Consider the following 26684-nt stretch of genomic DNA (forward strand, 5'->3'; position numbering starts at 1 on the left):
TTTTTTTTACAGAAAATAGAGATAATTTTCAATGACATTGAATTTTTCTGGTTGTAGTAGTTTAGTCTTCCTTTGTGAACACTTTTGTGGCTTCTTTTTATTTGGTAAAGTTGCCTTCTTTACTACTTTTTCCATCCTCCCACACAGCTCGTAGCACACTACTGTGAATGGAGAAGACTGTCAATGAACAAGTGTTGATCAATTCATTTCTCTGAACACTACCAAACAACAGATGCCATTCAGCAATGTTTGATCTCCAGGACAGTTGTCACCCTCCCCATTTTACAGATAGATGCTGCAGCTGAAATGATTTACTCTAAGACAGTGCAAGGATCAGAACAGAGTTTGTGTTTCCTGGATATATTATGTGACTCCAGGGCATTGTTCTGTTTTTCCATTTGAAATCTCAAAGGCTACTGGATTGGCAGGAAGTTTTCATTCCTGTTATGAAAGGGCTACCTCCTCCAGTTTGGAAGAACTGTTGCTTAGGGAAACTGTAGCAGAATATAGCAGTGAAGTCAGACAGATCAGGGAGTCGGAAGCATTACGATGAGATGGAAAGAAATAACTGGTGTGTCTAACTAGCCCAGGGGCATGTTTGATAATTCCCAGGTATGTCTACAGCATTGGCACCTGTATAGATATTGGCCTTTCACTTTGTTTCTTACATTTTACTCTTTGAGTTGGCCTGCTGTGTTATCTGTGTCACTGGCAATTCCGTTGATCACAACATTTCAATTGAATCACAGCTTGAGTGTTCTTGAAGTTTCCTTCCCTCTATCCTTGCTGTTTTCTTGCTCATGTTGGTGTTTAAAACTTTTTCTTCAAAAAAATGCCTGGTGAAATTCTAGTCTTTAGCTTCTGTCCCCTTCATCATTTCCTCTGATCTGGGCTGTTTTAGATTGGATGTTTTCAAAAGTTTTATCAGATGGCTCTATTCTTTTTGGTTTACTGGACTGCAAGTTTGCTGAGGTGCAGTCATTCTATTTTCGTTTGTTCTTTGTGGTGCTGTATGGGCATTTTGGTGATGGTCATTTCTCAAAGATGATCTAAAAAGACATTTTCCACATTGTTAAAACACCCTGTGATCACCCTTGACATCTCAATAGTTATCGAGGTTGTTTTCTATTGTCTTTTTCTTTTTATTGTTTTGTTGTTGTTGTTGTTGTTGTTGTGTAGGGAGGGGCAAAAGCACTGATTCAAGCATCTGGATTCAAATCCTGGACCTGCCACTAACTGTATGTGTAATCTCAAGCAACCTACTTCCTCCCTTTGGGCCCCAGTTTCCTTATCTATAAGTTAAGAGTTTTGACTGAAATGATTTATAGGGACTAATATTCTATGACTCTTTCTTGTTCATTTAGCGTGAGAAGATTATTGAGGAAGCGGAAAGCATTTTGGCTGGATTTTTCCCTGTATTTGTGAAGACCAAGGCAGAGTGGGAAATCTGACCCTTAGTCATGGGGCTTTGGGTTGTAAAAATCTTTCCCTCACGGCAAAGGAAATGAGGATGAAAAACTGGTGAAGCTAGCTTGTGTTAAACATTCTGAGCTTCTTCCTCCTCTTCGGCTTTTGTTTGCATATATTTAGCTTAACTCTGCTTTCAAGTGTGTGTATTTTCGTGGAAATGGTCCTCTTTTCCTTTTACACCAAATTCATGTTCTCATCTTCCTTCTCCCTTACTGAATCATCCATTTCTGAATAGTTTGCAATTTTCAACTTAATTAGGTCTTTCCCCTAAGTGAAGAACACAGCTGTTCCCCCTCTGATGCTTTGGCAGCTGCCTCTGCCTTTCCCAAAATGGAATGATTAGCTCTTTCCTTTGATTTCTTGGCTGGCCATTAGTTCAGGACTACTAGCCCATTTCCTGTGTGATAGAACTACCAAATCCCATGGCCAGAATTGTTCCAATTTGCCTTTGGTGCCTTTCAATCTTCTGAGGACTTAATTCATATGAAGTAGGGGATTTATCAATCTTTCAGAGCTCCATTTACCTCCCTATCCCCAGTGATTCCATTGTTCAGCCTTTTGAGATGCTGATCTATCCGGAGAACCTAGCCTGGTGTTCCTGATGTGGTTTTGATGAAGAAATAGAGGATAAGAGATCCTCAATGTATTTTGTCCTTGAATTAAATGGCCCTCATTTGTCATAGGTTTTCTACTTCAATTTCTAAAAGGGCCTTTTGCCTGTTTGCCTTTCCATTTTAGTTTTATGTACCTGTATTTAAGAAAGTGATTGCTGTTTTTCCCAGATGCTTTGACTTCAATCTGCCCCTCTGGCCTTTAATTTTATCATTCTGCTTTCATTGTTAATTGTCGAGATTTCCTTTTGTCATGTATTTTCCTTACATTCAAGCTATCCAGTCAACTTCTCTTCTCCACTCCAATTTCCCTCTCACACTATGCTCCCTGTTAATCAACCAAAGGCACTGTGGGCTTAGTACTGAGTAGTGCCCTTCCGAATGTGTGTGGTACAGCCTGTTTTTGCTTCCCTACCTCAAGTGCCTCATTCAATTTAATTCCTCATACTTAGCATATTAGGCATCTTGTCAATATTTCCTTTCTGAGGTCTAATTTTAAAATTTGGATGCATTCTGCATGTGTGGTTTTTGTTCTTCTTAAATGATGAGATCTCCTGCAACCGACAGTCAGATTCAGCTCTGTGTCTAGGAGGAAAAGCAAGCATAGAGGGAAAGAGCATTTCTCAACATTCTTAGAAGGTGTACGTAAGGGCCAGCCCTTGGCACAATTGTGTGTACAGTGCTAATATATCTGTCTGCCTGCACCTTCCCCTCCATTTGGGAGCACAGACATGCAATACTCTCCTTAGGCTTTCTTAGTTTGTCACCATTAGCCTTTCCACTCAGGGCCCTGCATCCCCAGCCTTTCTTTGCTTGTTTCCTACTTTCCACATAAAAACTTACTTTCCATGTTCCATTTCCCCATGGTCCTAATTATTTCAAGGGACCTGTTAAATGAACTCTTCTCCTTTTCCATATAGCATTTGCATCTTAATGTGATGACAATCCAAAAGAATAACTAATGGCGTGGCATTTGGGTCACCAATACAGCCTGATGGAGTGATGTCTTTAAGATGGGGTCTTTCCCAGCCTCTTCCTTCCTGTCCCACCAATTGTTGGCTACACGATATAAGGATATGGCTAGCCTAGACCCCATCTGCCCCAGAGAGTTAGAGCTGCCTGAGATGGATAACAATACCTAACAGGTATTGAATTCTTCCTTTGTGCCGGGCACTCTTTAGCTCAGCTTACTTGCATTTCATCTTTTAATCATCCCAACAATCCCATGAGATCAGTGCTGTTAGTCCTAGTAGTCCTATCCTACAGACGAAAAAAAAGGCACAGAGAGTAACTTTAAGTAACTTCCATAGGATAGGGCTATTAAGTCTTAGAGCTGGGACTCTAAGGCAGTCTCACTCTAGAAACCACAGTTTAGACTCTTTGCTACACTGCTTCTGGGAGAGGGATGGTGCCTTTTTCACATATACACTTCACTGAAAGGAGCCGGCTTCAGATGTGCTGCAGGGTAGTAAGCTTTGGCAAGAAGCAGAAGTCTTGAGTTGCTCCAGTAGATCTGGCTCATGCCTCATTCTTTCTGGAGAGAAGCTTGCTTTTGGACACTGCTGCAGCAGAAGGGATTGCCTTTGCTTTTCTGCACTCCAAAAGTTAGCAATGTTAAAAAATTTCTTCACCAGTCCCATGGCTTTAGGTCCTCAGTGGGGATGGTTGCTAAATGCCTAGACCAAGCTTACACTCTATCTTTTCCCTGCTTTAGGGAGCTGATGGAGCTATGGGGAGGGCTCTCCTTGGTGTTGGTGAGCAGGAATATGACAGACTTAGGACAGGGGGTCTGTGAAGGGGAGAGTGAACTCACATTCTCAAGGGCCAGAATGGTTAGAAACCCTGCCTCATTCAGGTAGTGCCAGTATCTTCACTGTAAGTAGTTTTTTAAAATGTAGTGATACAATGAATTGTTTTCTGAGGCGGATGGTTGTGTTTTCTGTTATTACTGTTTTTCGTTCTGGACTGAGCTTTTATTGGCTGCTGCTTTCTTACTAGCAGACAGAAAGCTTCACACCTGTGGGCTGCTGCAATCATGATAATGAACATTCTGTTCAGAAGGGGAGCATTCGTTCTCTTTCCCAGTAGTCGTTACCCCAACACTGGGAATTTAATGCATTCATTTATTCTTCTTTAGATAAATAGGATTAAATTCAGAATGAAGCAAGGAGCAGTCTTACTCAGTCTGTGCTTTGCATGATTTTCAGGGTCTGCACAGTTCCAGCTGTGTAAACATGATTGCAGAACTTAGGTATTGTCTAATGGGGGAAGCTTGCAATTTGGGAGAGGCACACCATAGCTGGGCTGGAGCCAGACATTCTTCCACCCACTTCAGTCCACACCCTGCGGGGTCGGCTTGCTCAGCTCCTAGAGTCAGAAGTGAAGATGGGGCAGCTGGAGTTAATTATACTGTTTTATAGCGTCTTATCAGTAGGGGATGAGAACTAGGCAAGGGCTAAGAAAATCTAAAGTCATATCCTCAAAGATGTTCCAGTTACGGCAGTAGGAAAGAAAGAAATGGAAGACATTTGACAAAATAAGGAAGCCTAAAATATTAAGTACGACAAGAAAAAAATCCAATAAAGTATCTATTGAAATTATAGCTTCATTCATATTCCAATTGATTATTTCCATGCTCAACAGAAGCAAGTGCAGAGAAATATTGTGTTGATTGGAAAAGACCGATTTATTCTCTCTGATATCTGGACTCAGTTTGGTTCTTGAGATTTGTTTAAATAATGAGTAGCTTAATAAAGCTAAAGACTTCTAACACATGAGCATTATCATTATGGAAGAAAATGTGATTTCTCCATAACAAATACAAATATTGCAGATCATCAAATTCCTTTGTCCCCACCCCCCACCCACGATTATGTACGAAGTTGGCTTTGCTCAGTTGAGTCTGAGATCTAGTAATTATTCTCTCTCTCTAAAGAGGAATATGGGCATACGTATTCCTGAGATCCAAAGTATGGGATTTCTGATGAGATAGCAGGTTTTGTTTAATGCTTCAGATTCTCCAGGTTATTCTTGGGGGAGGGTCATTGATAGTTAACCACAATGGATTCCCACTGGATGTGAATGTCAGTACATGATCTTGATCAAGGAAGAAAAGAAAGGATTATCTTTTGAATGTCCTGGGATGCTACTGCATTTAGGAATAACCCAGTCAATGATATCCATTTCTGATATAGCTATCTAATGAAAAATTATTTTTCTGAGCAGCTCACTTCAAAGAAGTGTCTCTGAGACAGAATATTCTTTTATAAAATGGGAAGTTCTGGATTGAAAAGAAAAGCTAGGTTGGGTAGAGTACTGAGTTTGAATCATATGGAAAATGTTCAAGAAGAGAAAGAGGAGGAAAATTCAATAAATTACTACTGATGCAATATTGGAATGTCAGGGAGATAAGAGGTTTACTAAAGAGTTCCAGGCTGTGATGTTTATATATGCATTCTTTTGTTCACTAGCTGTGGGAGCCTGAAGAGGCAGAAACATGCCTCCAGACTACCAGCAGGGCATATGGGAACCCCCTCCATCTTCCATCATATTCAACTGCAGGGGGTGGTCTTGTCAATACTGCCCATGTGGTGCCCCTGCAACTTGAGACCGGGATGCCTATTAGTGCTGTGCTGAATGCTGTAATTGCAGCATGCGCAGAGCGTCCCATAACATTCAGCTCGCGGAGGCTTGTCTGAATCATTAGGTATGAACATTATAAGTGCCATAATACCACTGGAATTCCTGCAACTAAAAAGGAAACACATTTGGCTTGTACTTCATTCACAATCACTTACACTTAAGCTATTGATAGTCGTTTGGGATCTGTAGACTGTTGGGCTTGTGCCATGGGACTTCTAAGCATATTTGATGGGTGTAACAGACAGGGAGGCTGTAGATTTTGGCAAGCTGTGGTTCCCATTAGTCAGGCTGACTATATCTGACACTAGAGATTCCAGTTCACCAAGATGAGGCTTACTTCTCTAGGTTTTGGCTGATGGCCCAATGATCTTGATGTGAAGGATGGGAGAGGACCAGTGTTACATTAGCCTGTGAGTTTCCAATGAGCAAATAGTTCAGTGGTTTACTGAATACCCCGTTGGGTTTTTTGGGGCAGACACAAAATTCATGGCAGCTTTTTAGAATTTGAGGGAATCGTAAGACTTGAAATTTTATTTTATAGTAAATGTTAACCATTCACTCTCCTAATAGCAAAATGCGGGCCCTTTTATAGGGTATATGGACTATGTAGTTGTACAGTTAATATTCTTCTGTTTTCCTTGTAAAGGGTGCGGGTAACATATTCTGCTAAGGAAATTCCAGACACAGCTGTTTCTAATCGTAGGACCCTGTACCCCCACCCCCCTCCACGCCAAACTGTTAGGCTTTCTCTGACGGTTCTTTGGTGGGAAGGAGGAAATGCCCCAGAGAACAGACTTTTTCCATATTGGCGGATTTTCTGGCAGAGACTTAGCCACTGCTGTTGTCTCTGATTGCCTCCCTGTAGCTTCCTTGGAGGTTTCTAAGCAGAAAGATTTGCTGTGATGAGGGAAGGCCACAAAGCTAAAGGAGGAGAGACGAGGTCTGTATTAAATGGGAAGATGAGAGGATATTTTGGTCATGGCAGAGATGAGTTGAACACTATGGAATGGAGACAAGGGAGTTGAGAAGAAAAATGAGAATTAATTAATGAAAGCACTTATTATTTATAGGTTGGGATAAAAGGTTCATTGAACTCCAGGGGAACCTTTCTTTATGCAATGCCTGTGAATATGTTGAAATTTTTTTAAAGGCAATTCCATCTTTAATACACTGGGGGAGCTGACAACATGCAGTTCGTGGATTATTCTATCTAGTGCATAATCAATCTACTATTTCCCTGCTCTGGAAAATCTTCGGGGTGTGGTCAGGAGAAAGTAAACAAAAAAGATGGAAGATTTCCTCTCAGGAGGGTTCAAGAGCTTCCTTAAATAAAGGCAAGATATGAACATCACCTTTTACTTTCCTAACAATCTTTCTGAGAGCCACCTTGCAAATTTTCTGGCTTCTTCACAGTTCCCAAGTAATTTCCAAAACATTTAGGACTACGATTAGTTTTACTTTTAAAAATTAAAGTCAGTTTGTGCTAAAAAAATAATCATCTGGACAGTCTGTGTCTAGTTGGGTGGTGCAGAGCTCTTGGTATCAATCTTCATTCCCTCTGTAAACACACATGACCAGAAGGGAAGGCTGTTATTAATGGTAATGCGGACCAGAAAAAAGGGTATTATTTTCAGTCTGTTGAACAGTACAAAAATGCTTCTCAAGCACTGTGTTCAGATGTTTCTTTTTATTAGCTGTCACACAAGGAATTAGACTCATTTCAAACAGTTCGTTTCCCCAGTCTTGTCTCCATAAAATCATTACTCATGAGTGGTTTCTTTGTTGAAATATCGCTGACCTCCCATATTGGAACGGACAACAGGGTGTTAAAAATATAAACTTTTCAGTTTGCATAAACTCTGGAAGAAGGGGGACAAAGATTCCCCAGGAGAATAAAACCATTCGTCAATGTCCTTGTTTGTTAGTGTCCTATAAGCATCTTATCCAGGAAGCTATGTCAGCATTACAATTCTGTGCAGACTCTGTGTGTGTGTGTGTGTGTGTGTGTGTGTGTGTGTGTGATTAACAGCAGAGAGCTCTTTGAATGCCAGTAGGAGGTTTTAAAATATAATTGTGCATCTGCCCCACTCTCTTCTCCTTTCCAACCTTTTTCTACCCCTCCTCCTGCCGCCGACTGATCCAGGGCCATTAGGATAAATAAAGGATGTCTTAATATACGAGCAGATGACGATTCTTAGCTCTTCAGCTAGGCGCCGTTTGCATTTTGCCGAAGCTGATTATTTTATCTGCAGTTTTAATAACAAGCCAGATTATTTGCTGTTCACTAACTGATAAAAGCAAATAAAAAAAGATTGCAAAGTAGAATTAAGAGGATAAGAAAGCTCTAAGGCCAAAGAAGGCTTTTTCTTTAATTAATAATTTCCATTTACTCTTAGAATATTTTTATGCTAGAGTCCAACATCTTATATTAAACAAGTGCACACCCTCCCTCTTGTAACTGCCAAATTGAAATCTCAGAGAGTGGAAATCATGCAGGCTTGAATGAAGCTTCATATTCTCTACTCCCAGTATTGTCTTGCTCTCTATACACAGAACTAGAGTCCTCATAGCTTTTTCCACCACAGCATGGCATTCCTTCATTAGCCCCCCCATGCTTCACAGACCCAGCCATGAAGTATTGGCATTTTAACCAACAAGTGAAAAATACAATAAAATTGGAGTTCAGGAGATGCAATGTTTTGGAAAGACAGATTACTCCAAGGGTGTAAAGATGTATGATCTGCAAATGGAAAGAGCATTTAAATTTACCAGCCTGGTTTTCAGTAATCTTTTGATTTGTTCTGTTGTTTTAATTTGTGAAAGAAAATTACTATTAAGAATGATGAGGACTGGTGGTGGTGGTAGTGATATATATGTTTGTATGTGTATATATATATATGTATGTATGTGTGTGTGTGTGTATGTGTGTGTGTATATATATATATATATAGAGAGAGACAGAGAGAGAGAAATTTTGTGGCTGTGATGCAGGCTTACTATACATCAGCTCCTACATAGATTTTTCTAGAGCTATGGCAGAGTGTCTTAACTTAGGTCATCTCAACTGGAGAGCCTTCTGCAACTCTTATATGCAAAGATTTGAGCCAACTCAGAAAAAGTCCTCACAGCTGTGGCCCAACTAGATTCCAAGACTTCCTTGATGCTTCAGATGGAAGAGCCATTCTCTCTATCAGAGAAGAATTGGGCAAGCTGGTGGCCAGGGGGTCATACTGGAACTTCCATGTGCTAAACATGTAATGGATATTTTCTTCCTGATAAGAACACGGGGACAAGTATAGGTGCCTTCAAATTATTACGTTTCCTCAAAGAATAGATTAATTGGCCTCTCTTCTGAATTTGTGTAACTGCTTTTGAGGCAACACCCTGAAAAAATATAGCTTGCTTTCTCCTACTAGTATGATTAATTGGACAACTGGAATAAGAATAATTCTAAGTAAATTTTAAGGAAAAGAGCAAAAGAATAAAACTAAGCATTGTCCATGAAAGATGGATGATGACAAGTAAACATAGAAGGTGGCATTTGATCCCTTCAATTTTGGTATTCATTATTCATAGTTATTATTCATAAATTCCAGCACAAATGTTAGGTCTGCACCCCAGTGACACATTTGCATTTTATTTTAAGTTGATTTCTACCTGGTTTTGCAAACAAAGATTTAATGGTTTGGGTTGTCTCTTACTCTTCCTCTGTTGCTATAGCTTGTCTTTTTCATATACAGTACTGGCTTCTAGCCCTTTCACGCCCTTTATCTCCATAATCCATCTCGCTCCCCCACCCAAGATTTTGCTCTCTCTCTCTCTCTCTCTCTCTCTCTCTCTCTCTCGTGCTCTCTCTGTGTCTCTCTTTCTCAATGTTTTAGGAAGAAAGATTTCTAACATGGAAAAGTAATATTTGAATAGATTCCCCCAAGGCAATCAATTTACTTTTAATTTGTCTGGAACTAAGCTTTTCTTTGTTGAAAAGAGGAAGGATTAAAACTGCTGTAAAATTTATTAGCTTCCAGGAAGATATTTGAAATGAATTTTTTTAATGATTGTGCTGTTTGCTGTCCCCAGAAGCAGTGTCATCACAACTACAGTATTCCAGATGGTTGCTGAAGTTACATTGAAATATCAAGATAATGCCAGATTTTTCTACTAGGCTTTTGTTGGTAACAAAGAGTCCATCCTAGGTAGCTAATAGATGTTATTACTAGGACACTCCTATTTGCTTCCAGTGACCATTTCTGGCAATTACTAAGGAGTTGATGACACAACACACACTATCCCTTTGAATCATTACAAGAGACAGAGATTGGTTCACTGAGCTCTTTATTTTTGAAATGTGGAAGAAGTGCTTGGAGAATTACTAATACTGTTTCTTAGCTTCCCCACTCAGTCTCACAAATATTTTGTTAGTCAAGAACCTTTAAAAAATTTAGATGTTAGAGTTGCAACATTTTTCATTGACTCATATATAGCATTGCCTGTTCTACAAAACTAAATGTCTTGGGACTTGACTGAAGGAAGTGTCAGTTCCTGTTAAGGGGAACACTAGCTGCTGAGTGCCTTTTTATCCATTCAACATTAAATTTTCATTAAAAAAGGGAAGATTTTTTCTTGGCCAACGTGCTCTGTCTCCTCTCCCTTTCTGTATCAGCCTCATTTATGCCATCCTTACTATGTGTTCTCCCAGAAGATCATGACCATCATAAAAATGGCTTTTCCCAAGCTGATGATCTGCTAGCAATTTCCTTGCTTTCCAGGAAAGAGTGAAACCAAGTTGGAGATAACTTTAGCTTCAGAGCTACTTGTAAGTGTGATCTAAAAGGCTCTGTTTTCCCAGTGGCATAACTACCTGCAGAATGTTTCTGTTTTTAATCTACATGGAGTCAAACAACTGGTTTGAACTCTTCAGAGAAGTGACTGGGTGTTATAGGTGTCGCATGGATATAGGCTAAGGGACTTAATTCTGTGGGCATTTTAGAATAAAACTTTCGAAAACGATCCCATGTTGCTCAGAGTTGTATCTCAGTGTTCCGCCTTTTGGGGAATAGTTCATTGGTCTTCTGTGTCACCTCATATTTACTTATAAAGATGCTTCTTCAAATGGTTTCTAAGCGCCTATATGAAGTTCAGCACTTTGTCAGATAATTTTCTCCATCATAGAAGCCAAAATACAAAGATTCCAGTCTAGTCAATCCGTGCTTATCTCAGTCACTGTCAGCACCTCTTATTTCTTAGTCTCAATTTTCCAGGCAGCCTTCTGCTTCATTTCCTTGCTCCCCATGCATCAGCACAAATGATTTATACTTATACACATCTTGAAATCTCTTCTTTATGGATTGAATTGAATTGAGCCCCAGTACAAAAATGAAAACTCCAGGAACTATTGTGATTGCCCAAATTGCAACTTGGATTGTATGACTGTACATGCCACACTCTCATCTATCATAAATATTAAATTCTCAAGCACTTATACTTCAGTATGTTTTAACTTTGTCTCTTCGACCAGCTCAGCACTAAAGATTCCATTGAAGATAATTCAATTGCTTTGAATTCTGAAAGAGGCATCTTTTTAATCTATTTTCTTGTTGCACTTGGAGTAAGTGAATTTCAGGTGCATAGACTGAATGAGGGGAGAGGCCTGTGTGCCATTTGGCATCACAGAGGCCAAATACTGGGTGGCACTTGCTAACCCATGCTGATCTGTCAAATGGTCCAGGAAAAGATTGGGGCTCATCAGTCTTTTCAGCCACCCTCCCTATCTGAAGCTAAAACTAAACTTCTTAGAATTCCTGCTGTTTAATCAGCCATCCTGAAAATGCCAAGCTATGCTAATCAGGGCTGGCTTTTTTCTCTGCCAATCTTCTCTCTTTTGGCAATATCCCTTTGCCAGTCTCAGGAACTTTGTTCCCACATCCCACCCTCACCCTTTACCTTCCCTGAAACATCTCCACCTCCACACATTTCTAGCATTTCTTACCCTATCAAAACTCCCATATCCTGGGTCCCCATCACTCAGGGCTCTGCTACATGACCAAAGAAAATCTGATAATACCAATTTGGTAGTGGATCCTCTTATTTTAACAGGCATTTATGCATGTACACAGATGAATGACAAATGTGGGAATTTTTCTCCATGTTATCAGGGCTGGTTTTTGGATAGTGCTTCTTTGGCAGGTGTCAAATAATACCACATAGGTGTTTTCAATCTTATTCCTTCTGCCAGCTGTCTGTCTGTCAGTCCATGGTGCTATAACAAGGGCTAGGAAACAGGATAATAAAAAGAAAGTGTTAGGGAGGAACCAAATGGGAAAAATGCTGAAAGAAAGGGAAGAAGGGAGTGAGAAAGAGACAAGTAGCTGTTTGTACTATAATTTGTGATGTGCTGCTTGTCACACTAGAGTGGCTACAGGATTGCTTGATATCATTAGTTCGAGTCTCTAAAAATGTCTCAACCTTCACTGGTGTTCCCTTGAATGTTTTACAGATGGAGCCCCAACTTTTCTTGCTAAAATTTTACTTTAGGAAGTAAATGTAAACTCCCCCCAGCATTATAGTCTGGGAGGGCTCTAGGACGTTGTCATTGAGTCCTTGTTAAATTTTTGCTAGATGCTTAACAGATATTTTCAAATGGTACCTAAATACCCAAAAGAAGCCCAGTCCTCAAGATATCAATCACATCAAAATTAGATGAAATGTCTAAAGCCTAGCCCTAGGTAGTACTTCCTGCTCTTCTCCTTCTTTCCCTCCTTCTTTCTTTTCCTCCTTCTTTCCTCCCTTTCTTTCCCATTTAGCCCATTGCTACTCTGCCTGCCTTGTTAAGTTACAGAAACAGGATCAATGTTCTTTCTCCTGACTCTGCAGGCCTTCAAATGCTTTTAAGAACTCTTTTCTGGATAAGCCTTTCCTTTGGTAATTCCCTGGCATATTTGACTGGAGTATTAGTTTTGCCAGAAAAAGTCAGCATCTGCAGTGGGTCTAAAAGGCTCATCATAGGTCCCATTTTTGGCTTATATTTTGTAGGAATTAACAACAATCTTATCTGATGCCAAGAAATCTTGTTTGATGCTTGCTATTTGAACAACACATTCAGCTCACAGACTAGACTCTTCTGCTTATTGTATTGTTGGTTCATCACAGTATAGGCCCTATTAGCTATTGTTAGAACAGAAAACTCGCAGGTACACGGCAAATGTATTTTCAGCTGGACATCAAAGCATACTAGATCTTTTTAAAGTCTGCACATAGTGTTCAGGGAACCACTCAGAGTCTAAGATGACACTTGACTTTAATGCGTCTCAAGTTCTACATTTACTTTACTGCCTCTAACAAAGCTACATAGTTTACTTTGTAGGTTTCTATAGTGTTTACACTAGACAGAATAGTTATTTCCACCTTTAGGAGTTGCAGCAGCGGCACAGTGTCTGGAGTGTTGACCAAGATTCTTTGTTCTTTCTGTACATTTTTCGTTCAATTAAATTAAACCGTTATTGACCACCTGCTCTGTGCTACACTCTTTGCTAGGTTCGGTAGGTATGGAGGAAATAAGACAGATCTAATCTTTGTTCATCTAGAGCTTAAAAGCTAGCCGAAGAATATAGACATTAAACGAATCCAGTCATCCCTCAGTATCCATGGGGGATTGGTTTCCTGGACCTTCATGGATACTAAAATCTGTGCATACTCAAGCCCCGCAGTTGGCCCTGCAGAATCGGGAGGTAGGCGTGGATGTGAAAAGACGGCCCTCAGTATCTGTGGGTTTTGCGTCCCACGAATACTGTATTTTTGATCTGCATTTGCTTGAGGATGCAGGAGGCTGACTGTATTTATTTTAAAAATCTGCATGTAAATGGACCCGTGCAGTTCAAACCTTTGTTGTTCAAGGGTTAATTGTAATCACAAATGTGATGAGTGCTATAAAAGTGAGGTGCTGTGAGACCTACCTTAGTCTAAGGGATCAGGGAAGGACTCCCCAAGGAAGTGAAATTTAAGATGAGACTTCAGGGATAATGTATCAGTAATGAATTGTGTTTAACTATTAGTAATAAAGACCCCCTTCCCCTAGTAAAGAAAATAAATTAGTGACTTAAATAAGAAGGAGATTTATTTTTCTTATTAAAAGAAGTTCAAGTCTGGTGAGGTGGCTTTATAATATCTTTAATAACCTAAGGTCCTCATATCTTTCTATTCTGCCATCCACAGGCACATGGCTTCCATCCTTAGGGTCTTGTAAGATGCCTCATGGTAGTAAGATGGATGTTGCAGCTCCAGCCATTATGTCTCCATTCCAGACAGGACAAAGCAGGAAAGAATAAGGACAAAATGGTCTCCCAGTTAGTCAGCTTCCCACTTTTGAGTTTTCTTGACATCCTGCCTTCATAACATTGGCCCAATCTTATGTTATATGGCCTCCTCTGTCTACAAGGGAGGCTAAAAAATGTACGGGTTTATTTTAGCTGAGCACATCACCACCCCTAACAGAAGTGGGGCTCTGTTTCTAATTAAAAGAAATAGATAAGGATATTTAATAGGAAATTAGGTATCTCTGCTTCAGATGAGTAGGAGTTAGGTATGTCAAGGGGGCGTGTACTTCTCAACAATTATTTTCTTGATTAGGTGCATGTGACCAATTTTAATAGCACTTAACTTCATAATCATTGCCACAGTCCCCTCCATTATATCTCACAAAAATGGGTCCTGCTTTGATCATAGATTTTCTTGCTCATGGGGTGATGAAGATTAAACTAAGAAGATATATAAGAGGACAATCCAGGAAGGTTTTCTGATTTACACATCACTCGCTTATAGGTTGTTATTTCTGCTGCCACTTAGAAGTAGCCAACTACTTGAGCTCTCAGGAGCTGGTACTCACTTTAACTTTTGCCTTCTGCCTCATTGATTGCAGATCAGTTCTGAAGAGGAAACACATTGCTCTTGTAACTGTAACCTTGAACTATTTTAGTGTTGGATTTTTGTCTGTGATCATTAGGATCTTTGAGTTAATACACCCAAACGCTGAATCACAGTAAAGAACTGCTCGCATTTATCGAACACATCCATTGTGACTGGACATCTATACAAACCCAACAGTCTCTTAGCTCCTCTATTCCACCAGGACTTTGAAAGTTTTAGCAAAGCCTGGTATGGTGTTTTCATCATTTTCTTTTATTACTTTCGTTGGGACCATGGGAGGCTCTTTCTAGTGTGGAAGCACATTGTTTGCCCACATCCGAAGAGACAGCAGTTTCACATCCTGAGGACAGTAGTAATTGCTGCATAAAGTTTTGCTATTATTTGCACAAAATAACATATTCTGGTCTTTTTCTATTTGAATTACTTCCTTATCCATCATGACTTAGTCATTACTACCACGTATGCCTCCCACACCCTCACAAGACTGATGCTTTTAAGATTTAATTTTTTTTTTGCCAGAGTTTTTAGAATTCTCTCACCAAGGTCCCTAATGACAAATTGTGACCCCCAAATACTTATTATTATCTAGATTGAAGAAACTTGCTCTTCCCTCTGTATTTTTTTTTTTTGGTCTAAAATAATCATATCTGTTTTGAACTAAGGCGTTCTCTGGCCTCAAGATTTGTGTCCCTCCTCCAAATTATGCACTCTCTCTCTCTCTCTTTTTTTTTCTGAAATTCTAGGGACAATTTCAGAAGCATGAAAGACCAATTTGCAAATTCATCAGTCAACCCTAATCATGTGTATGTTTGAATTAAAGATACCTGCATTCATTCATCTGTACATGATAATATGTTTGTATTTCCACAACTATGTGTGGATTTTAGAATCTTAAATTTTGCTTTGCCTATGTTCAGGTCGATACTTTCAGATAAAGATGTAGTAAAGCATCAAGTCACAAATAGGCTTATAAGAGTAATCTTAACAGGGAATTAATGAATTTTTAGCCTCCCCCTGTTTAAGCTGGAGACAGCATCATTTTATTTTGTTTTTAGTTGTACAAATTTATGGGGTACATGTGAAATTTTGTTACATGTATAATGCATAGTGATCAATTCAGGGTATTTACAGTTCATTTGTGATGATACAAAATGGTTCCTCTCTAGCCACATACCTCCATCGCTAGCTACTATACTATGTGATAGCCAGCACATAATCTTTACCGGTTCTATACAGTTCTAGAAGTAGTCTCTCTGATTTTTTTTTTACATCTACTCTGTCTTCATTGGTATCCTTTGTTTTTTGAACACTTCAAAATTTTATTTATTTATTTATTTTTTTCTGACTTTACAGGGGTACACACATTTTGGTTTTCTTCTAAGTGAAGTATCATAAGAATGGAAAAACAAACACCACATGTATTCATTGCTATTCTTAAGGGGCTTTATATTGTGACTTTCCCACGTTTAATACACAATTTCTTTACTAAACTGAAGTTTCGATTTTTGAAAGGTAATTCATCTGTAGTACATTTATGAATGTAAGCTACCTTGTGATGGGCAGAGATGTTCTTCCTGCCTGTCTATATTAATGATGTTTTCTTTCATATATAAAATGGCTATAAACATTTTAAAGCTAGGTTAGATTTCATTTTAATTTTATTGACACAAATGTCATGAAGTGTTGTTTGAAACCAAAAATAATAAACAGCATCTTACTGTCCTTGGTGAGAACTTAAGAAAATACAGGTGTCAGATCTAAGCCACTGATGAGACATTGTGAGTAAAAGAGTCTCTTAGATTCAAGTCTTCACTTGCATGAGGTAAGAGCAGTGCATATAATAAGTTCACATAATTAATCTGAGAAAATTGCATATTATTCTAGCTCATATAGGACTGAGGTAGGTTTAGTGAGATTGGTAGGTAGGCTTAGCCTGACTGCATTCTTGGAGGCGCTGAGTTAGTTTACCTTTTCCTTTTCCCAGACAGTGATTTTTTCATTTAAACAATGGGTAAGCTGAAGGCAAATACGATCTTGGCAGACAGAGAAGCCTCTGAGAAGAATGAGTTCCCTGCTGTGGTCTTCCTAGACTCATAAGATCTCGGAGGTGTCTGTATCAGGGGTTTCTGTTCTCCCTCCCTGTATGCTGGGGATCCAGGTCTCCTCATGCTGTTCATTTGAGGCAGCACTGTATTTGGATTTAGGGTGATGCATAGATGGCATTCTCCTATTGAATGGTGTTGAAAAAAGCTACATTTCAAAATTTAAAGACAGCCACTTAATACTAAAAACTAAAAGAAAGAAAACCTTTGTGTTGAGCATATCGGGCAGATTCTACTTGATTTTAGTTCACTATTGTTCTGCTTTAGAAGTGTGGGCAAGTGGGGTATAATATCATTCTTAAGATCAACTGGGATTTTCTTTTCATAGCTGGTCACATGCCATGGTTTTAGGACTCAAAGGCTAAGGCCTTTATGCTTTTATGCCTTAAGTTAGGGACAAAAAGAATAGAGATGTCACAGCCTTCTGGATATTTTTTACTGGCTTCTAGGGTTTTTTGCTCTGATTTGTAGAAATGGAAATCAACTACTGAACTTTTCCCCCACCTGTACCTCCTTACTTTCTATCCCCAAATGCTCACACTAATTCTTTAGATCTATTACTTGGAAAGTTATGAGATTGGCCCCAGAGGAGATGGAGAGGCAGAAACATCTTACTGGGAACCCCTAAAGATGTGATTTCTGCTCTACTACTAGAGAGATTCTGGGACCTTTTGGGGAAAGTGCTAGATTTGGAGGAAACAGATTAAAGGTGGATCAACTCTTCCACTCATACTGTTTGAGTCTACACAAAGTGTTCCCCAAGTAGGTCCTAACATGTTTTCTTTACTTTCATATTTTCAGCCTCCCAGGAACACACGTATGTTGAATGATGACAGGGTATCCAATGGCAGCACTGAGAGTTTGCAGGGAAGTGGCAGAGAAAAGGCTTTGACAAACCCTTCATTTTGCAGAGGTGGCCTTGGAAGCTGATGTGGAACTGTGTTGGAGTTTGCAGAAGCATTGTTCTATCTATGTGGAAGGCACTTGTCTTGTTCGTTATGTCGCTCATTTGTTATTTGGTTCCAACTCTGTAAAATTCTGTGTTTCATTCCCCAGTACCAAAAGGGTGCTGAAAAATGTCCATCTTAAAGATAAATTGGCAAATTGTGTCCAGGTACACTGAAGAGGTCTTATCTTTAGTTGGCTTTTAAGTAGCTTAAATGAGGTTAAGGGCCATGCCTAGAGTTGTCTTGAAATCTTGATTCAGCTTGGATTAGATCTGTGACATTTAACTACTTCCAATGCCTTTTCTCCAAATGATGAAGTATACGCCCAATTTTACCATTACTCCTTGAGCCCTCTCCCTTGTGTCCCTTCACCAGAGAACCTTTGATGAATGAGGCAGAGCAGTATCTTTCTTTGCTATGCCATTTACTCTTTAAAAAATAATCAAGAAGCAAATATAACACACCAAAAAATAGAAATACAAGTGTACAAGAAAGGTATGTTATATGTAGACTAATGTCAGGCAAGACCATGAATTGCAGACTTATTCCCCTGCAAAAAAAGCAGTCACAGTATACATTTTCAACTTTTTTTCATGCATATATGTATGTGTGTATGTGTATATATATATATATATAGTCTTTGCAATATCCTAGTCTTCCCGCCTCCTCTGATCCTGCCCCAAGGTTTTCTGTAAATGTTAAGCTGCTCATATTTTCATGCATTGTGCAAAGTGATGAAAATTTTCATTAGGTCATCCTCATGTAAGAATGTAGCATAAATATAAATGGATCTAGAAAACTAGGGCTATAAACCAGACACTTTGATTAAAAATTTTCCAATGGACAGGCAAAAGTCAACCCTGGGTCCATGCTTTGGTGAAGCCTGTACAGAAAGCCCCTCTGAGAGCCAAACTGAAGCCTTAACCCTTAATGAACTTGACCTGAAAAGAGAAAGACATGTCTCCCAATAATTATGAATTCTAACTGCTGAGATCTTTTTTTTCAGAGTTTAATGATCAGCATTTTATTTTTATTAGTGATACCTAAAATATTTTTTTTATTTCAGTGTATTATGAGGGTACAAACATTTTGGTTACATATAATGCCTTTGCCTCGCCCAAACCAGGGCTTCAAGCTTGCCATTCCCCCATACAGTGCACACTGCATCCATTAGTTGTGCGTTTACCCAGCCCCTCACCCCCGCACCTGACTGGCACCCAGTGAATATTACTTCCATGTGAGAACTTTAGTGTTGATCAGTTAGTACCAATTTGATGGTGAGTACATGTGGTGCATGTTTTTCCATCCTTGTGATATATCACTTTGAAGGATGGGCTCAAGCTCTAGCCAGGATAATATAAGACGTGCTAGTTCACCATTGTTTTTTGTAGTGGAATAGTATTCCATAGTATACATATACCACATTTTAATAATCCACTCATGAATTGATGGGCACTTGGGTTGTTTCCACATCTTTGCAATTGTGAATTGTGCTGCCATAAACATTCGAATGCAGATGTCTTTATTATAGAATGTCTTTTTTTCCTTTGGGTAGATGCCTAGTAGTGAGATTGCAGGATCAAATGGTAATTCTATTTTTAGCTCTTTGAGATATCTTCAAATTACTTTCCGCAGGGTTCGTACTAATTTGCAGGCCCACCAGCAATGTAAGAGTGTTCGAATCTCTCCACATCCTCACCAGCATTTGTTGTTTTGGGACTTTTTGATAAAAGCCATTCTCATTGGAGTTAGGTGATATCTCATTGTGGTTTTGATTTGCATTTCCCTAATGATTAGAGACATTGAGCACTTTTTTTATGTGTTTGCTGGCCATTATTCTGTCTTCTTTTGAAAAGTTTCAGTTCATGTCCTTTGCCCACTTTTTGCTAGTGTTGTTTGATTTTTTTCTTGTGAATTTTCTTAAATTCTATATAGATTCTTGTTGTCAGCCCTTTATCAGATGTGTAGCAGCTAATGAGATCTTCCACCATAGGGTTAAAGTAATCTATGAAAGACTTCTTTATTTTAAGAAATATTGCCCTAATGAAACTGCAGACAAAGATAAGGAAGGATGGCTAGTTGGGTCTAATTAATAATGCCCCAAATATGAATGATGTGTGCATAGGGCCAATTGAAGCTTATGGGTCAGGTGGAAGGAAAAGATCTCAGTATGTTCCTTCTGATGGGAAATTAAGTCATGGAAATGGCATAGTGAAGAGATTGGCTGGCAGTACTTGTGGTCAGAAAGAGGGGATGTGGTTGGTTTGCAAAGAGAGTATGATACCAATCTAAACTTAACTTAAGCCCTGTGTATCAGTGATGGGTAGGGTGGAAGGGTGGTTGGCAGTGCTGTTGCTCAAAAATATGGCCGAGTCTTCTTAGATATACTGACTGTTGGATTCCCTGCTCTGCCTCCATTCTCTCTTCTGCTGAATCCAGTTTCAAACACAGGTGATTTTTAGCAGGAGCTGTTGATAAAATTGCTGACTCTCAGCACCTTGACACCCAGGATAAACTTTTTAAAAAATGTATTTTTTTCATCATAACGTGTTTCCCTTTACGTTTTTTGTTTTGTCAGCAGTGGGAACAGCAACAAAAATTTTAAAAGGGGAGTACATAGGAGAAGATCTACAGCCTTTTAAAAATCCAATTCTTCACACTTGTCCCAAAGGCAATAAAGGACTATCTAAAAGTGCCATTTCCCAGAAGGGCCTGTGGAAACCTAAGAAACCAGAACACTGGGGAGTAACAATGATTCCTGGGAAAAGCTGATGAAATTGACGTGTTTTTGTTTTTGTTTTTGTTTTTTCCAAACAGATCAGAATGAAGGATTTCATTGCAGGGAAGAATGCCGGATTCTTGGCCACTCTGACAGGTGCTGGATGCCCCGGAACCCGATGCCAATCCGCTCCAAGTCCCCTGAGCACGTGAGAAACATCATCGCGCTGTCCATTGAAGCTACTGCTGCTGATGTTGAGGCTTATGACGACTGCGGCCCCACCAAACGGACTTTCGCAACCTTTGGGAAAGATGTCAGCGACCACCCGGCTGAGGAGAGGCCCACCCTGAAAGGCAAGAGGACTGTCGATGTGACCATCTGCAGCCCCAAGGTCAACAGCGCTATCCGGGAGGCGGGCAATGGCTGCGAGGCCATTAGCCCTGTCACCTCCCCCCTCCACCTTAAGAGCCCTCTGCCCACCAAGCCTTCCGTGTCTTACACCATTGCGCTGGCTCCCCCGGCCCGTGATCTGGAGCAGTATGTCAATGTCAACAATGGCCCTTCTCGTCCCTCTGAAGCTGAGCCCCGTGGAGCTGACAGCGAGAAAGTCATGCATGAGGTCAAGCCCATTCTGAAGGAGGGTCGCGACAAAGAGTCCCCTGGCGTGAAGCGTCTGAAGGATATCGTTCTCTAAACCAGTCTCCGGGAAGAAGAGAAAGAAACCACGCTGGCTTGCGAAGAAGCAGGAGCTGCTCATTTTAATTGCTCACCAATGGTTGGTTCTTGAGTGGCTGTATTTCAGAGCTTTCTCTAAATGTATTGTTTATAAATGACTATCATTCTGTGACAATCCCTCTCGTTTCAACAGGCAGCAGGGGTGTTCAGTTGGAGCAAATTAGCTTTGGCTTGAGTTGTTCATGGGGCCTTGATGTTGGGGAAACAGAGACAAATTCAGTTGTGAAAAGTATTATGTATTGAGTGTTTGAATTTATATATTTTTCTATGTCAAAATTATAATATAAATTACCATTGTTTGTGGAGAATTACATTAAAAAAGCAAAAAGCAAAAAAAAAAAGCTCTGGACACCTTTAATAAGCTCGCCACTGTTTTTTGTAGTGTAGACAAGTTAATGGTCATTTATTGTGTACTATTCATTGATTCAGTGATGTGAAATCGAGCCCCCAAAAGGTTGTTTCTGAAGCTCGAGTACTTTCCAATGCCGCTACTTTGCTGTGGACACCCCTGCTTTAAGAACCCTTTTGCTAGCTGTGCTATTGTTGTATTTGATATTGCAAATTGCTACGTGTGTGGTGATGGCAAAAGGCTTTTAAAGATTGGTGTTTTTTTTCTAAAAAAAATAATAAAACTACAGACAAAAAACAAAGCTCAAACAATTGAAACGGCAAATGAATGAGCAACACCACACGTGTAGATTGAGTACTTGGAGGATACTCACATTTTTTAACCCATGTAGTGATTGCTCACCACCTTGCGAAGTATTTTTCCTGCCTTTCAGTCTTCTGCCCAGGTCTATGATAGATCATTGCAGAAAGTCATTTTTGGATATGCTGCTATCTAATTTGCAGTTGTCAGAAATACTGTGCTGAAAGTTTTATGAGATCCATTTTTCTAATTTTCAGGCCCTGAACAGGAAAGTTGCTCCTGAAGTTATCAGTTCCAGGCTTAGAAATTCCCTGTCTCCAATCATCTAAAACTCGAAACAACTGAATCTATTTTGAGCTCTAAATTAGCATCCCTTCAGAAACACACTTCCTGATTCAGTGTTTCCCAATCACTATTAGAATTAGACTGCAAAGCACGTCATGGGCTGGGATGGAGAACTCCATGTTGCTTTGTATCTTAGGCTTATAAATAGGGATAGAGTAAGCAGTACAAAGTGTACCTTTTGGAAAAGATAGGTAACAGAATTGCTAATCCAATTACTGTGCTTTCTAAATGGAGACACTCGGACACTTGAACTCGTCTTTTTATGACTAACACTTTTTTCGATTAAAAATGTGAACAAGAGACTATTAAAATAAAAATCCTTTTGATTTAGCTAACTCTTTTTGCTGTAGGCTAGGAATATACCTTTTTTAAAAATTAACGAACTGTACGTTCTTTTTTTTGGTTTTCACATTCTTCTAACTCCCCCATTCGTTGTTTCTTTGTTAATATTCACTAGCCAACATAGTATTCTCGCAGCCTAAGAGCTCATTATCTAAAAATAAAGAAATAATGTCACCTTTGCTCTGCTTTGTCATAAAAGAGTTGTTTCTAGAGAAACAAGTTTTGTGGTTCTGTTATCATTTGTTGAAATTCAAGGGTACCCAGAGAGAAGGCCTGGAGGTTAGAGCACTAGAATGCAAAAGAGGATTTATTTTCTTAAGTTTAGGTAGATAAGTCATCTTTTTAAAATGTCTTAGTTATTTTTGCCTGAGTTCCTAGCTTTATACATTACCAGGAATATTTTCTTTTATGGGAGGGAGAAGGGTTTTGAGGGCGGGTGGGAGGTTGGGTAAGACAGTGGGGATGGGGTTAGGTAGGGGAGAACATTTCTGTAAAAGAGCCTATAGTGAAGCTACAAATCCATCCTTTTCTTATTCAGTGCTGAATACTACCTCATGCAAAATATTGGTGTGGCTGCAAATTTTCCTCTGAAACTGACACAATTAGGGATCAATTACCATAACATCTTCATTTTGCCTTATTTCATTCTCTCTCATACACTTTTCCCACCTCCGATTTATTTTATTTTGGTAGCAGATTTTGAATTAGGTATTTATTTCTCTTTGCAAGTGACTATTTGATTAGCACATTAAAAAATAATTTTTTTCCGCTTTAAGTTATAATGGCAGCCTATAGAATTTAGATTGTTCCTCATCCTGATCCATCCTGATATTATGTTGTTAGCTGTCACCTCAAGGTCACTTTGAAGTCAGATTTGACAGTTTTCTACAGGTGTATTTCTTACTATACTCAGTGGGAACGAGGGAGCTGAAAAGATTGTGGAAAGTGGGAACATTAAATGTCATGTGGCTGTTGAGCCAGAGAGGCCACTGGCTGCCATGCCTCTTACCAGCCAAGTTTCAAATGGTTACAGTAGCAGTCGCATTGATTTTGCTTTTCTCTTGGGTTTTCTTTTCTTCATTTTTTTTTTTTTTTTAGAATCCAGCTTCAAGCTATAGATCCATTTTTTTTCCCTATCCAAATACTTTGTTCTCAGTGGGCAGTCAGAGATTTTTTGGCTTCCAAACCTTACTGAGCATGTTCAGAGAATTCCTCTCATTAAGAAAATATCTTTTTTCCCCTACAATTTTCTGATGTATGCGTCCTCCCAGAAGCACAAGTGCATCATCCTAGGAGGGCTTTGTAAGCTGGTTTTGTAGGCAGGCTGTGCCTGCAAATAGGCATTCTGTGCAAGGATCCTAAATTTCCTTTGGCTCGAGTATTTCCCCCCTCCTTTTAGCATGTCTGATGAAAAGCTACAAGGGCCACAGAGCCAAATATTCTTCCTTTTACCATTCTAAACATGTTACACTCTTAAACACAAGGGAGCAATTTTGGTTCCTAAGTCCTAGGGAATTCTATTCTATTTATTCTGATGTCCCGTTTGAGGAGGAGTTGATGAAGTGTGACATGCTTTACTAACAAGTGCTTTTGGCAATTCTCTGAGCAGGTAAACTTCATGCAATATAAGGGGCCTAGTTTGCATTGATTGATTGCTCTCCTCCAAATATGGGGATATACTATATGACAAGGAATAGGGAGAAGGGAGCCATACTTTGTGGAGTCTCTTTTTTCTTTTCCCTATAAGTGACTAATCTATGAACCTGTTCAGAATGAAACTGACCATCGCTTTGATTCTCTTAAAGCCAGTAGATGAAATTCTGGCCCACCTTATTGCTGAGATAGATAATGGGCCCCCAAAGAATCCTGCAGAGGTGGTTCTCAAAGTTTAGTCCCTGGACCAGCAGCAACAACATCACTTGAGAACTTGTTAGAAATGCTAATTCGCTGTTCCCTCCTTGACCAATTGAACCTGAAGCTCTGGGATTGGGACCCAGAAATGCATATGAATCAGAAGCCCAGCTAAAGGTTCAAGGATTGTTAAAGCACAGATTGATGGACCCCCACTCTTAGAGTTTTAGATTCTGTTGGTTCCGTTAGACATGCCTGAGTCTCTGAATGTCTAAAAATTCTGAGGTGATACCGATGCAGCTGACCCAAGGACCACATTTTGAGTATCGCTGCTCCAGAGTAAACCTGCCTAATACAGCTAATTGCACCTAAGGTGCCCATTTAAACAAATTCGTTCACTTGGTGACCTGCTGATCACTAATCAAAAATGTTAAAGGAAATACAACTTAGAACTCTGAAAATTGGAACCACCCAGAGTATCATCCTGATAGTGTCACTTCAGCATACAAGTAATTGTTTGAAGGGAAAGAATTGAGTTGGCTTTTTCCTGTAGCCCTATAATATCTTAAAAAGCAAAACAGAAGTGGTCCACTTGAAGCAGCAAGACAAAGGGCAGATTGGGGAGAGGCAGGAGTGAAGGGGATAGCTCGATTGGGCATCCAGGGTGGAAAAAGAATTATTGTATATAATAGCAGTTCTGGCTGGAATTCCGATTCACTTTATGGGGATCATTTTGATGTTGAATGTTCCCCAAAGCGTTCTGACAAGTTTGGTCCACTTGGCTCTTTACCTAGGGTAATAAGACCCTTACTGACTTTGAAAAACTGGCATAAATGAGCTTAAGAAGTCCATTGTATACAGTCCTAGTGTTTGCTTTCTTGGTAAAATTACATTTAAGGATGTCATTTCATGAGTCAAATTGTATCTGCTGACACTGAAGTGTATTGAGATGTTGTTCTTTAGTTTAAGTATGTAACAAAGTAATATTCAAAGGGGATGTGTGGGGGTGGGGCTGGGACTGGGTGGCTTTATATTGATAATGAAATATTCCAGAGCAAAACACATTGTCCAAATGAAGTTGTTGCAGCTCTCTTTGTTTTCTTGTGAGGCTGGAATTGGCCTGTGGGTCACTTGTTGTGCAAAAGTGAATAATTTCAAATAGGAATCATGTTGCTTTTGTAAAATGAAGAAAATCAACCACCTTGTCTGAAATGTGTATTGTAAGGCGCTCTTGGTAGAGGAAAACCCACAAACACCTGATCTTGATTGGAAAGCATTGTAGGTCATTAGGGAAAACTAATGATGCTGACTGTTGCTCCAGCTGTGTTGGCAATTAAAGATGACCTTGTTACTAACTGAAAGTTGCTGTCAACCTTAGCAAACAAACCAGCTAACACCGTCACAGCACTGGTTAAGTAGATTTTTACTGGCACTGGCTGGCGTTCAGCTGAGGAAGGCTAGGATACAGACTTTAATGACCAAGAGCCAGACTAGCTCAAGCTAGAAATTGGGCAACAAATACCTCCTTGTGCTATTTGAATGCTAAGGTATTAGTTGCAAAAGGCTTACGCCTTCGCTCCTCTAGTGAGGGGAATGAGCCTGATGACACTATTACTGTTTACCTGTCAAACCAGGGTGGAAATTTAGAGGGATGCGAGTACAGTATGTTTCATTAAGCAGTCTCTGTTGCTGATTATATGAAGATGAAATTGTTGTATATGCTGATCTGTATGTTATGTACATTTTCACAGTGATTGAATCATTGTAAAAAGAAAAAAGACAAAAAAAGAATCACCACTCTGTCTATTTTATGAAGATGATAAAGCAGCTTTATTAAATTATTACAGTTGTGTTTTAAATGGTGTTATCTGCCACATTGTTTCCTTTTATCTGGTGATTCTCTGTTTCCCCCTTTAAATGTGTTTTCTCTGCTTCAAAAATTTAATGCATTTTAGTATTAAAGGCTATTATGGAAAAATTATTGGCTGTTTGGTTAAATGTGTCTCAGAGAGTGTTGGTTAATGTGGGGGTGAGGGTGACTCTTAGACCTAGGAGGTCACTAGCCCTTGGTGGAATCACTGATGTTTGGGCCCCAAGGGTTCCCTTTGCCTTTTCCAGTTCACCAGATCCACAACTCTCCAACTAAGGAGGGGGCTGCTCCAGTCATTTCCTGAGCACCTCCCCTCCTTCCTACCCCAGTCAATACCTTTGCCTGAAGAGGAAGACCCATTCATATCCAGAATGGTAAAAACTTTCCTGGGTGGTACTTTAAACAAGAGCGCTAAAACCATTCTTTAAAATAAATCATTTCAGGGCAACTTCACCGTGGGACTTCTCTGAAGAATTAATTTT

General features: G+C 39.6%; 1 protein-coding gene across 2 annotated transcripts in view; it reads left to right on the plus strand.

Moving 5' to 3' along the window:
- Positions 1-26310, plus strand: part of PCDH19 (protocadherin 19) — a 106774-nt gene extending 80464 nt beyond the window's left edge. The window contains exons 6-7 of one of the 2 annotated variants that reach the window (XM_012650042.1): positions 20509-21185; positions 26084-26310. In XM_012650042.1, coding sequence (XP_012505496.1) covers positions 20509-21104 — 596 coding nt within the window. In that variant the 3' untranslated portion in view covers positions 21105-21185; positions 26084-26310. Of the gene's footprint in view, positions 1-20508; positions 21469-26083 lie in introns of those variants that run through there. The other variant, XM_012650043.1, reaches the window with a different exon arrangement.
- The last annotated feature ends 374 nt before the right edge of the window (positions 26311-26684 follow it).

This window comes from Propithecus coquereli, unplaced genomic scaffold, assembly GCF_000956105.1.
Source record: "Propithecus coquereli isolate 6110/MARCELLA unplaced genomic scaffold, Pcoq_1.0 Scaffold31, whole genome shotgun sequence".
NCBI lineage: Eukaryota > Metazoa > Chordata > Mammalia > Primates > Indriidae > Propithecus > Propithecus coquereli.